This window comes from Melanotaenia boesemani, chromosome 22 (genome assembly GCF_017639745.1).
Source record: "Melanotaenia boesemani isolate fMelBoe1 chromosome 22, fMelBoe1.pri, whole genome shotgun sequence".
Classification (NCBI taxonomy): Eukaryota; Metazoa; Chordata; class Actinopteri; order Atheriniformes; family Melanotaeniidae; genus Melanotaenia; species Melanotaenia boesemani.
In genome coordinates this window covers 20,648,527-20,661,995 of record NC_055703.1, presented here as the reverse complement: position 1 = coordinate 20,661,995, position 13,469 = coordinate 20,648,527, and the positions used below count along the sequence as shown (strand labels likewise).

At 38.3% G+C, this 13,469-nt stretch overlaps 2 protein-coding genes across 2 annotated transcripts; both read right to left on the bottom strand.

Annotated features, from left to right (window-relative positions):
* Positions 1–56: 56 nt before the first annotated feature.
* On the bottom strand, positions 57–3,771 carry emc7b (ER membrane protein complex subunit 7b). The gene is made up of 5 exons (XM_041976402.1): positions 3,415–3,771; positions 2,612–2,731; positions 2,355–2,493; positions 1,205–1,285; positions 57–915 (listed from the first exon to the last, which is right to left on the bottom strand). The coding sequence occupies exons 1-5, from the start codon at positions 3,645–3,647 to the stop codon at positions 766–768; spliced, it is 723 nt and encodes a 240-aa protein (XP_041832336.1). The 5' UTR covers positions 3,648–3,771; the 3' UTR covers positions 57–765.
* A 341-nt stretch (positions 3,772–4,112) lies between these two features.
* Positions 4,113–10,492, bottom strand: katnbl1 (katanin p80 subunit B-like 1). Its single transcript, XM_041976652.1, has 10 exons — positions 10,332–10,492; positions 9,699–9,823; positions 9,512–9,549; positions 9,035–9,317; positions 8,799–8,914; positions 8,657–8,707; positions 7,331–7,420; positions 6,902–7,006; positions 5,431–5,524; positions 4,113–4,754 (listed from the first exon to the last, which is right to left on the bottom strand). The coding sequence occupies exons 2-10, from the start codon at positions 9,810–9,812 to the stop codon at positions 4,722–4,724; spliced, it is 924 nt and encodes a 307-aa protein (XP_041832586.1). The 5' UTR covers positions 9,813–9,823; positions 10,332–10,492; the 3' UTR covers positions 4,113–4,721.
* Between the last annotated feature and the right edge of the window lie 2,977 nt (positions 10,493–13,469).

The window sequence follows — 13,469 nt, the reverse complement described above, 5'->3', positions numbered from 1 at the left end:
ATAAATTAGGCTGGCTTTATTCAACTGCAAAAAAAAACAAGAATATTAAACACAAACACATTTGTTAATGACTTTAATATTTACTCTCCATTTTTATTTAAAGTAAAACCAAAAACACTCAATAGAGATCTTAAAAGCAACCACACAGCTCTTTACCGACTTTTTTATCCATTTGAATCTGTACACCTCAGGCACAAAATGTACAGTATGTGACTTCTAGCCATACAGTACCCAATGATTTAAGGAATAAGAATTTCATGTCTTTACTTTCAAACAAATGAAGTCTAAAATAAAAACACACTTGTCATATATCTTTGCAATTTATTCATCTAGGCATTTAAATAAGAATTTATCAATCTTAAAATTAAAATTTTATTCATTCACAGTCATATTAGGGAAATCGACAGAAGAAAATCTCTCAATATGTATATATGCTCTTTTCAGGTGGTAAATTAGCAGCAGTGGAAAAATACAAAACGGAGGGTTAGAAAAAGAAAGACTGATGAATAGCAAAGTTACACGTAGGATGTATGTATAGAGCAGATGAATAACAGCTTTTACAGATAATTTAATCAGTGCAGTATGAAGAAAAAAACGTTCCATTCAGTTTCCAATATAATATTAGAAATCAAGATGTGCTCAAAACATCTACTAATAAAGAAATCTGTCCAATAGACCCAGAAGGGGAAAAATTACACTTAAAAATCCTGCTTCCATGGGATAAGTCAAGCTTCTTTAGGTGGATCTTTGCAAACAGATACAGTACTACCTCCTCTTGGCTGCTGGCCTGGTGCCCTTGCTGCTGCTGCCTGCCTTGCTGGAGCCCTTGGAGCCAGAGAACAGCTTGGTCATGAGCTCAGAGACGTCTGGAAGCTCGGGGTTGGGGTTTAGCATGTTCATGGACTGCTCCATTTCCTGCAAAGATGGCAGTAAATGAAATAAGTGAGTGCAAACAAATGTATCCTGGCAAACAGACCACTTTTTTATTCTAAAAATTTCAGATTAGGTTGAACAGTTCAAGATAAGATGAGGGTGATTTGTTATGCATTTTAAACAAGCATGTGATTTACGTTTAATGCAACAAAGCCATAATAAATTCTTATTTAACTGACCAGAAGTGACTTAATTCCATTTAGAAACACTCATTATTATTATTATCATTGTTCAAAATTTGATAGTTAAGAAAGACTAAGTTATTATGCACCTTTCTCATCTCTGGGTCGTTGGTGTTGACCACCTTGGGCAGTAAAACAATGATCAGCAGGGGCAGAACCATCATCATAACCTGCAGAGGCAACAAATGTGACATTTAAACAAGAAATTCATGTTTAAACATGAATATATATACATAAAGATTATACAGAATATATGCCCATCTGATAGAACTGTGAGAAAATCCCACTTTGACTCAATACGCAAAAGATCTCTTTTACATAAATCCTAACCATGACAGCAGCAGTACAGACAGTAAAACACAGTCTGAAATCAGCACACATATAACTTCACTTCAAATTCTCTAAATAAAACAAAAGTAAAGTTGTCAAGCAATCCATTTGTGACATTAGAAACCATGCGGTTTTGAGTGTGAAAGTAAATGATGACATCTGTTCTCACTGAGCATTTTACATGACAGTAAAAAAAAAAAGAAGTATTATACAAAACCATAGCTGTAAAAGCCATATTAAAACCATATTAACACTGATAGGAAAACAAACAAAAACATCCTGTTAACACCTGGCTAGTGATTCCAAATCTATCCACGCCAAATGACTATGCAGTAGATGTTGGTTTTAATTGACTCCAGCTAAGCTGAGCATCAATGTGAACACAACACCTGGGTGTATACACTCATTTTCACAAAAAAAAAAAAAAAAAAAAAATTGTCAGCACACATCTTTACAGAAGAACGCAGACTCTTAAGACTCACACTGAGACTTTAAAACTGACAAACCGTAGACAGGAAAGATTTATATATTTATTGTTCTAAACCGATCATAAAGACACCTGAAAAAGTATCATCTGTCCTGCTGTGTGGGGCTGACATCTGCAGTTCAGTTAGAAGCAGTCAGCCAGTCTAATTATCAGCAACAGTGGTCCAACACTATCTGTAACATACGGCGTAATGCCATTCAATTTATACTGTCTCAGTAACACACTTGTCCTTTAGAAGTTAAGGTATACTGGACCCAGTAAGTTGTAGTTCTTGAAGCACTGATGATAAACTTGCTAAACCAGCTGTCATCGACTTGTACTCAACACCTGTTCAACTTGTGTCCCTTGTGTAGCATCCACATCTCTGTAACCCACTGACCAACAGTATATAAATAACACATAAACTATGGTGCATTTTTTACCATTGGGTTCATAAGGAAGTCCGTCCAGCCCCATGTTTCTCTCTTCATGAAGTAGCTGTGAGGACCAGAAGACCTGATTTGAAGTGGATATGGCTGGCGAATCACCTCTGAAGTTTTGATATAGTTTACAAGACGTGCCCTGAGAAAAGACACATTGTGGTGGGTTGAAGTTGCCTGAAAGTAGTCATTTAAATACTGACTAGTACACAAGACAACATGTAGCATCGTTTTAGTTTCTCCCTACAGAAAAAACTTACCTCATTTTACCCTTGGATGTAATATCAACACGCACAGGCTCAAATCTGTATGTGGGGGTGATGACTTCAACAACATAAGATCCTGAAGGAATGTCATTTACAGCAAAACTTCCATCAGTTCTGTAACAAAGAAACATCCATCTTTATTAAGGTTCCTCGTGGTTAAATTCAAATGGGCACACCTACAGTCCAGTGACAATATAATAAGGAAAAAGCAGTTGTTAAAAGCAGTGTGTTCAGCCATACTGATCTGCCTTTATACATATGCCGAAAACATAGCAATTTAGACATGCATTAATGTAAACAGTTGTCAGACAGAGGTAGCGGAGCAAATGGTACAAAATGTTCCTGTGAATCGTAAAAGCTCCAGGGTAACCCGCAGCCAAGAAATCACACGAGAACAGCTTCCTTAGAGCTGGACTTCAGTAATATACTACAGTTAAGATACTTATGGTGTCAGTGTAGAACATTTATTTACTTCACTTGTACGCCAGAGGTACAGACTTCAACAACAACAGGCACGTCTCCTGAGGCCACGGTTTGTTGTGGTTACAGCTTTACAGTGATGACCGTCTGAGTTCTCAATGACATTAACAACTACGTTCAGTGTTAGGTTGGAGAGAGCTAAATTCAAAATTCTTAATCTCTAAATTAGCAGCGACATTTTAAACCCACCATCTGCCTGCAACAGATGCCGCGCGGTCACCGGCAGAGTAAATTAAGCTGCTAGCTCTGAATGCTAATGCTACCTGGCTAGCGAACGGGCTAACAAACTAGCTGGTTTAAATATAGTCATTTCTTACCTTAAAAACCCAATGTATTCTTCACCCTCAACCAGTACTCTGGCCGTAGAGACCCAGTCCTGCGTTTTCACCCCAGGAACTATCGCTCTTCCCTCGATTTTAAACCGGTCTCCGTTTGGCTGTGTCGATACACCTGCACCAGGCCCAGGATCCATGTCAGTGAAACACCACGCCAAGACGAACGTAGCTTGCACGAAAAGCCATAACAGCGGTATTCTTTCTCTGTACAACATACTGTATACCTTTATAAAACTAGAACTACCTCTAAACGATTGTGTGTCAACATTTATTCCAGTGCAGGTTGCGGAAGAAGCGGCAGAGTTCTACATCAGCTGTCTCTGCGGAAAATGACGTCACTTTAAAAAAAACTTTATTGTACAAATCGACAGTTACACAGCGTTAGTGTAACTGCGTTCTCAACGTGGCAAACATAATTGTCTTTTTTGTTGAGAAAAATTGTCCGCTATTTTACCATCTTTCCTGAAGATTTAATACTTTAAATAGCTGCATTTGTGACAATAGTTAAAAATGACATTTTAAAGTCTATAAATAAACTATATGAATATTGTTATATTTTCTTAGTGTAAAAAGTGTAAATAAGCACTTTTGCACTTCTCACCACTTTTAATGAGGCATTAAATAAATCGGACATTTACATATGTTAAAATCAGTGTTAAAAATCTCACATATATTTTTGTGTCCCATTTAAAAAGTTTTTTCAACATACTTATGTACTTACTTATACTTACTTAACAGAAAGTATATGGAAACAGTGTAAACAAGGATTTGATTTTTATCAAATTTATTTAAAAGATTAAAAGAATCACTTGTTTAGACATTTTACATTACACACCCACATGTCATAGTAAGAGGCAAAGTGAAAACAAGAAAATAAGTAGACTCTTGCAGACTCAAGCACCTGATTCTAGAGAACCCAGGTGCAAAACACAAAACAGGGCATTTAAAACTTAACGAAGAGTGGTGTAGCAAGAGACAAAGACATTGGCACTTCATAGAGCGACATTACGCCCTGTCTCATGGAGGTCCACTAAACATGCCCCTTCACAAGACGGTCCACTTCAATGTGAAGCAGTCATTTTCTGCGCAGGAAGGCCTTTGCAGCCTTCCTTAGGAGTCTCCAGCTCTAACTGAGGGGAGTTGTCTGAATTGTCAAATTCAGTTCCATTTTAGAGATTTGAGTGTAAATAGAATGAACCAGTCCATTTCTCTGGCAACATTATCGGTTGAAAACACAGCCGGCAGTCGGCAGTAGTGGTCACATCCTCAGAATGCTACATTCACAGCCGTCAGGGCAGCTGTGATAGATAAGCCTCGATGGCCTGCAACACAAAGTAGAGACAGCATGTTATCTGTCAGCACAGCCAACAACCTGCACACATTAGAACAGCCTAAAATTTGTTTGTAGATGTTATCAGCATGATGAGCAAAACCTATTTTAAACAGACATGTCCACCATGATTTTTTCTATTTTGCATTGCTGCATGCTGGACGATTCAATAAGACATTGAATATGTAAAAGTGGATCATTTTCTGCAAAAAACAATTAAAACGTGATCAGTTAATTACTTACTTTGAAAACATATGAGATTGATCCTAAGCAATTTTTTTTTTTACCACGCAACAGGATGTAGAAACAAACACAACAGAGTCTCTTAAACCTGGTGTTTTTTTTTTTTTTTTTAAATATTGGGAGTGGTTGTCTGTGTCCACCCAAAATCAACAGAGGCCAGAGAGACTGACAAAAGGACTCATACAGTCAGCAAACACAGTTCTGTTGTAAATATCTATAGAGGAAAAATAACTCATTTTGACAGTGAAAGTTCATTAACCCCAATGCATTTTTCTCATTTCTAAATTAAGTTCAACAACAAGTAACCCATACAAAGCTTGTGACCATTTTATTATTTCTTTTTTCAAATACAGATAGTTCTTGGAAAGATATTTATGCCATGAAATAAATAAATTTGAATGATGCAATAATCCCATCTTTTATACCTTTGCCACTTCTCCCACAGATCCTGGAATCGAGCATAATCGGGCTCCTTCCTTCCATAAATCCTTCAGTCGTTGCCTCATGACGTCAACATTCCTGCAATAACAATTAAAAAAAATTATCAGTAAAGTGCAACTTAAAAGAAGCCTCAGTTTAGGACTTCACTGACACACATGTATCTGACAACAATGTCATGAAAAACTGAACCACTTATGGGTAGGCTCATCACAAAGCATCGGCTTTCCCACTGGACTGTGGGAGCACTTGCTTTGGTCTATATGAGGGCCCTACTTTAAGGGGTCTCCATATCTCATAGAGACATTGACACAAATGCAGTGAATGAAAACGTAACAGCCAACTGGCATGATGATATAAATGCTAGGTGTATCCCAGTGCGACATCTCACTCATCCTATTCTAAGGACTGGGGTGTCATGGCAGAGATGTTCCATTGTATAGATTAGAGTGAAAAGAAACTAGAAGCTTTTACTGGATTTTTTTGATGCTAAGGAAGATGCTCTACTCCAAATTCCTTACCCAATCTTTAAGGCTTAATCCAGCCTCCCTTTTAACTGATTTCAACTACTTGTATTTGCACACAAACTTTGTGTGCATAGATGAAACTTGACACACAGACTGAGTAGTTAACTGAAAGCTTAAATAATTTTGCCTTCTCCATTATCACATGCTTCTGGGTTAAATTTCTCTGAGTAAACTTGTATCACAAACACACAAATAAAGAACATAATGCTTATAAACCAGCTCTATCATGTACTATCGCACCAGATATAGCAAGTTGTTAAAAGCAGTCTTGTAAGTTGACATAGGGCTTTCATGTAACGCACTAGTTTTTCCAACGAATTCCACATAAGTTAAATCAAACCATGATCAAAGGAATTTAGAGTCAGAGTTAACATACTAAACTCGTTGCCATGTTTGTCAAATCATTCCTGGTAAATGTTTTCAGTGAGGGGAAATGCATTATCCTGCCACTGCCATCAGGCAATACAATTTCTATCAAGAGGTGAATGTGGTCTGCAACAATGCTTTTAGTGGGTGGTGCACTTCACACCTTCAAGGGCATCTACATCCAACTAGGATCCAGCTTTTTCCAGCAAAAAAATTGCTCAGAACATGACATTGGCACCCACTCCTTCCTATATTGTGCAGTGCTGCCGTCTCTTCCCGAGTAAATGACACATGTGCACTCAGCCATCCATGTGATAGAACAGAAAATGTGTTTCAATGAACCAGAATACCTACTTCGAGAGTTCCCTGGTTCAGTACAGACTCTTGTGCCCACTCTTAGGTGTTTTGAGCATTACAGCAGTCTGTTCTGACATTCATCATGGGCCAGCATTAAAGTTTTCAGTTGTTTGTGCTACAGTAGCTCTTCTATGAGACTAGAACACACTGACAATTCCTCCCACGCTTTGGGTTTCTATGAGACTGTTTTTGAATACGAAATGCCCACCTGTCTTCTGAACAACTGTCCCGCAGTCTCTTCTCGTTTTTTGAAAGCTCTGGCCACCATTTCTTGATGACGGATTGAACCCAGTGTAAAACCACCATAATGTGCCTGTTAATAAAAACAAAACAAAATGATAATGACAGACGAGTCTCTCAAAGCATAAACCAGAAAATAAACATTTGAAAATTCTGTCATTAAGCTCATGATATTTAAAAGCACACATGCAAGTCAAAGGCATTTCCTCACTCGTCCAAGAAGATTCATCAGTTCTCCCTTCACTTCATTAGTTATTCATCAGACCAGCTGGAGCTTCTTGGATGAGTGCAGAAACATTTCAAAGCTCAAAATAGGAAACCCTGCTGCTTTTAACTCAGTCCTTCAAGACAGAACCCATATGAGACTTCATTCAAGCATTTCTCCAATGACACTTACTCTTCGTATTTACTGGCAAGGATGACTTTGACGTGGGGCATGAGGTCAACACAGCAGCCAAGTGACAAACATGGTGCTTCAGTTTGAAGGCTGATAAAAGAGGGGAAAAATGATTGAAAAGGGAACTGTTTATCAGCAATGGAGAATGTCATAAACAAACAACAAACAGGACTCAAAGAGTCTCTATTGTAAACATCAACCTTAGTTATATCACAATAGATAAACTGTTGATTGAATTAGGCCTGTCACGATAACAAATTTAGCTGTACGATAAATTTTCTCAGAAATTATCGGGATAAACGATAATATTGCGCAAAGCGCTAATGTGTCATTTTGAGACCATTCTCAACTAATATAATGACATATGCCATAATAATGCAAGTACACCTTTTCAAAGATCAATAAACTAAATAAATAAAAGCGCCTTTTTCACATACGCCGGGACGCCGGCCCAAAAGTAATGTGGCCCACTGGGAATCCTCCCAAACCTCTCGATTAGCCGGCATTGCTCTTAATGTGTATTTTGTCAAATACGCTAGTATATAGGCTGACTCTATTTGCGTAATGTGCCTGCGGATTACAGGGGTTATTACGGTAGACCAGGAAGTGGGGGCTTTGTACTGACGTCGTAAGCTAGAATGTGTGTGTTCTGCTTACATGTGGGGAGCAGCGAAACAATAAAAGAGGAGATGCTTGCATCTATTATTTACATATTTCAGCATGAGAATCGGAGGTTTAGCGCGAGAGCGTGAGAAGCCACTTAAATGCGCAAGTCTCACGGCCATTGCGTGTTGGCAGCCCTGCAAAACAAATGCGGCTTACCGGCTCGTGCTGCAACATGCTGCAGTCAAGTATGACACCAGAGAGATCACTCCGCAACAAACCAGAGCGTTGAGTCGAAATACTCCATAGTGAAACCTATTGTCATACACAGTTTATGGTAAAGGGGGGACTAATAAAAATTATCGCGGCCGGCAAACTTATCGTCCTCTTATTTTCTATTTTCTTATCGTTCAATTAATTGACTTATTGCTTATCGCGACAGGCCTAGATTGAATACGTAAAGGCTCTGTAAAGAAAGGAAGAAAAACAAACCAGAGGAATTTGTTAAATTTTAAATCAGCTTTATATAAATTAAGTTGATTAAAGCGTCAATTGTTGTGACTTAACTAAATGATTAAAAATCTGCTTCAACCTTTTAAAAACACTTTTATAAATTAATCTTTATTATAACTTAAAAAATTAAAATATTTAGTTTTCATTTGTTGTTTGGTAAATGTTACCTGGAAACCCAAACTTCTGATTTTAATACAAAATGTGACTTACTTGTTTGTTAAGACAGGTAAGCAGTCAAGCAATACGCCTGTATCTTGTATTCTGGGGAAGTGAAAATAACTGGAGATGTAATATTTTATATGAGAAATAAGCACTAATAACCAAATGGTGATATTAGTCATTGTGATGTTACCTTATCAAGTAGGCCACTAATTCACTGGCATTTCTTCGCCATAGTGTTAGGGCTACTTTGAGTCGAAGATCTCTTCCAAAAAGGATGTGAGTCATAGCCTCATGGTCCTTCGATAGCTACTCATAGACAATGAGACAATGGACAAAGGGAAATGCAGTGTTTTACTTTATTAGAAACAAGGGGTAAAATGGAAACAACCATTTTCACACAAAATGCAGCTGCTTGATGTTTCTCACCTCTGTAAAATCACTGTATTTGGAGCTGGTCCCTGCCATCTTGGAGCCCTCTGCAGAGTTCACTGGCAGCCCACAGTTGTCGTAACAGCGAATGCCCCGCACATCACTCGAGCACGTCAGCTCATTTTCTTTGTTGGCCATGCCGGGGTCACGGGGATGGCCTACATCTGATGATCTGCGGTGCAGCTTTATGCCCACCTCCGCCGATGCACAACTCTTCCTTTTGTAAGATAACAGTCGCTTCACTTTGCCTGGATTCTGAGCTTTGAAATGCACCTGAAATCTGCAGAAAGGGAGGTCAAGATGGACCAAAGGTTGGCATAGTTTGCAAAAGCATAAATTTCAAACAACAGATATTGACATGACAACTATGGAGAGATGCCTTAATGGTTCGGAGAGGGATGATCTGTGGGGCACAGACAATGAGTGAATGATCACAATTAGATTAAACCGCACAGATGTGGATCAGAGACTCACCTGTCCTTATCTAATTCTTCCTTATTAATAATATCCACCTAAAACAAAAGGATAAGGGATAAGGCCACTACCACAGTCACTACTGCTACAACACTACTGCACTGTACTAGACTGTCACCAGGACTTAACACATGAATAATAGGTTTGGTACACAATAAATCTTTGTTTTTAGGTATCACCCCCATACCTGCTTCATGTTCTTTTGAGTAGAAACATGCAGAGATGTTCGCAGAAGGCCATTGGATTTATTATGGTTGATCTTACCGACGTCCCGTTGCAAGACATGCTTACCAGCTGCCATAATAAGGGACACTGATGGAGAAACAAATGGTTGGTAATGTGACTCATTATTTTGGTTAACTCCAAGCAGGCTGGCTAGTTTTGATCTACGACGCAACAGATAGAGTTAAAGAGATAAACACTCGTATCTAAATAAGAAAACACAAACAATTATCTCGAGCTAAACAGGCGATGGCTGTTGTTAGCTTATTAAGCAGCAACTACAGTCGCAGATTTTCTCTAAACTTATTAAAGTTGAGCCCGTGTAGCTGTCGTCTTTATATTCACGAAACACCCGATATATGATTTAACCCTAACTCTGAGTCACAAGTTAGCTCACGGTGCTACACTCAATAATAATTAGCATTTAGCTCAGCTGTGAAGAAAACACGTAGACGTAAAAAAAAATAACTAGCAGGGCCGCGACCGCAAGCTAGCATGCTAACTAGTTAGCATTTCACCTAAGGCAACATATGGCTCCATTAAAGGTAACTCGGATAAACTTGTATTTTCACCATTTACAAAGGAATTAAATACCAACCGATTCATTTTGTGCGGTCCAATAAATGCTCCCCAGGTGTGTAAATCCAAAACATAAAAAACTGGTTAAACTCAAAACGCAACTCCACTCTATCTCCAGCTAGCGTTTTGGTGTTACCATTCAAATGAATACACCGCCGGTGTTTGAGGAATCGAGGATTGTGGGATTGATTTTGGCAAAGATAATCTGCAGTACATTTGGTGTTAGCGACGCCTGGTGGACATTACAATAATGACCATCTGGCTGGGGCGTTAGTACGTAGCTAATGCAGGAAGGCACCGAGCTGTAGTATAAACATTCTCTAACTTCATAAGGACCAAGTACGCATTTCATGGCAGTAAAGCCCTTTTTCCTCTCTTTCCCCCCTGCCCTCTAAACTATGCTTGAATAAAGCAATGTGTTAAAGATGCTAGATTCACAAGAATAAATTACAACACAGAGGTAAACATGCAAGAAGAAGAAGAAGAAGAAGAAGAAGAAGAAGAAGAAGAAGAAGAAGAAGAAGAAGAAGAAAGCTTAAAGATTCTTTGTTGGTCATTTAACATGGTTAACATGGGGAAAATTATAGGGAATAAATCAGACAGTTTTAAAGAAAAAAGGCAAACACAAACTAGTAACCAACACTGTAAAAGTAGGAAAAGAACTACAATAAATAAAGACAAATAACAAAGAAAGTAAAGGTATTGTGATGTAAACAGATTATTGTCCTGTTGAGTGGAATAGTGAGATATTGCACATAATGATAAAGCAGCTTAATGCATATAATATTGCAGCATCTTGTATGTAGTGGTATATATATTAGCACAGGAATGGGTAACATTGATCCTTGAGGGCCGTAGTCCTGTAGGTTTTATTTTTCCCTGCTGCAGCAACCTCAATTAAATTAAGGGGCTCTCCTTAACAGCTTGTTGTCAAGTTTTGTCCAAGCGAGTTGACCCATTAATCTGATTCAGGTGTGCTTCAGCAGGAAACATCAAAACCTGCAGGACTGCAGTCCTGGAGGACCAACTTGGCCTATCCCTGTATTAGCATTATTACATTTGATCCTGAACATCAAGAGTACACAACCCAGACTGCTGTCCTACTAGAGCTGAATAGTTTTACAACATCAAGGTAGCAAATCTAACTGAGCCTGGTGGTTTTGGCTCTGGTGCTGCACACCCTCCTGCCTAATGGGGGTTAGAAAAAAAGGCCGTGTGCAAAGTGTATGGCATCCTTTATGATGCAGGAAGTTATTTTCTTCCTACTAGTGCTGTATATTTTACACATTATGGGCAGGCTGCTGCTGGGGATCTCCTGTGAATACTTCACCAATCTTTTGGGCCTTTCTGTTTGCAGATGAACAGTCGCCGTACCACACAGAGACACATGGAGGAAGAAATCGGGCTGAGACTTTTGCAACAGTTGGAGTAACTTTTGAACCATTTAGTTAATAACGAGAACATGCACACATGCCTGTCCTTACCAACACACGGCTTCATACAGCAGCTGTTTAACGGGATGCAAGCTATTTTGAATTTTTTGCTGTGACAAGATTTTCCACAAAGATCATCCATATTTTGTTATTCTCACAGTTTAAATGATTCAGTCCTTTGGTCAGTGCTCAGAGCGATGTTCCTTATAAAAGGAAACAGAGACACCTAAATCAAAACAACATCCTGTATTGTTTTCCTGTTCCAACATCTAATTATGTCTAAACATTTTTAGTAATGTTTTTCCTCTAAAAGACAAAACATAAAGACACCAAATAAAAGAGAAATATGTGAACTTCATAGTTGCTATTAGCAAGAATTGCATGGGGATATTGATACCAGTTTTGAAAAAAAAAACAAAAAAAAAAAACAAAACAAAAAACGAACTAGTTTTCTCTAGTTCCTAAGAACTCATTACCAGAAATGGCTATGAACATTTTTCTTTAAAGAATTCATACACATTATCTTTTATTTGACAGGCTAAAGAGGGAGCTGGCTACACTGTTATGCTCTCCTGGTTTAAAACCTTAGAATCGATCCACTGCTGGAAAAACAGTTTTAAAAACACATTATTATAATAAAGATTTGCTGTCTGATGGAGGTGGAATCTTGTCTGAATAATTCTGTGCCAATTAGCCACCACTAATGCATGAAGGCAGTGGAAACGGTGTGCTCAAGAAATATATGAAAACAATTTTTTTGCAAGGTTTAACAATAATAGATTTATGAAAAATGTGTAGTTAATGCCAAAGTACATTGAAAAAGCTAAATCTGGTCTAATACATATTGAAAAAAAGTAACACTGCTTATTTTTGCAGATACTTGCACCCATTTTGGTTAAAATTGCATCTGTCTCTGTCCCCAGACAGCCACAAAAATGCAAATGTCTGGTGGCTGTTTGTTCGTGCTGTACAAGATCTAAGTGGAGCTGCACCCACCAACCTAAACATACCAGACCTTTATAGGGTTATTTTCTCTTCATAACAAAATGAAATAAATACTGGGTTGGTATACATGAACAAAATCCAAAGAAAATGTTCCAGGCGTTTAAAGAAAGAATTCAATTTTGGAAAATCTTTGGTAAATTTTGGGTACAGTGGATGTCTAAAGAATATGAACCCCATTTATATGTGAGATTCAAAAGTCCAGCAATAAACTCTCATTGTAAGTTTTCCCAAAGCTTTAAATAGCCTAGAACCTTCTCTCAAGACAAAAGTAAACAAGACATTCATTTGAGTATAGTAATATATGCTACACCCCAAAAAATTCTTTGGGCCCCACTAAAGAGAAGGAAAATGGAGCTTCATATATGCAAAGACTGATATGTTTTCTTCATTAGATTAATCTAGACGGACAAAACCTAACACATCTTTGAGTTTAGTGGACTGTTAATAATTGATTTTTTACTATACTAAGTGGTTAAACTAAAGTGGCTGGTTCTAATCCATCTCCACTCTCTAGTGAGCTCATTCTCTGGCAGAAGATGGCAGTAGTGCAGGCTACATGGCATCCAGCCTGCACTATTGGGGGACAAGCTAGTGGACTTTGGAGTGGACCATCACATGACATTATGGCTCCTGGACTGCCTCACTAATGTCCACAGTTTGTGAGGCTACAGGACTGTAACGCAGACTGGATCATCTGCAGCACAGGGGCCCCTCAGGGA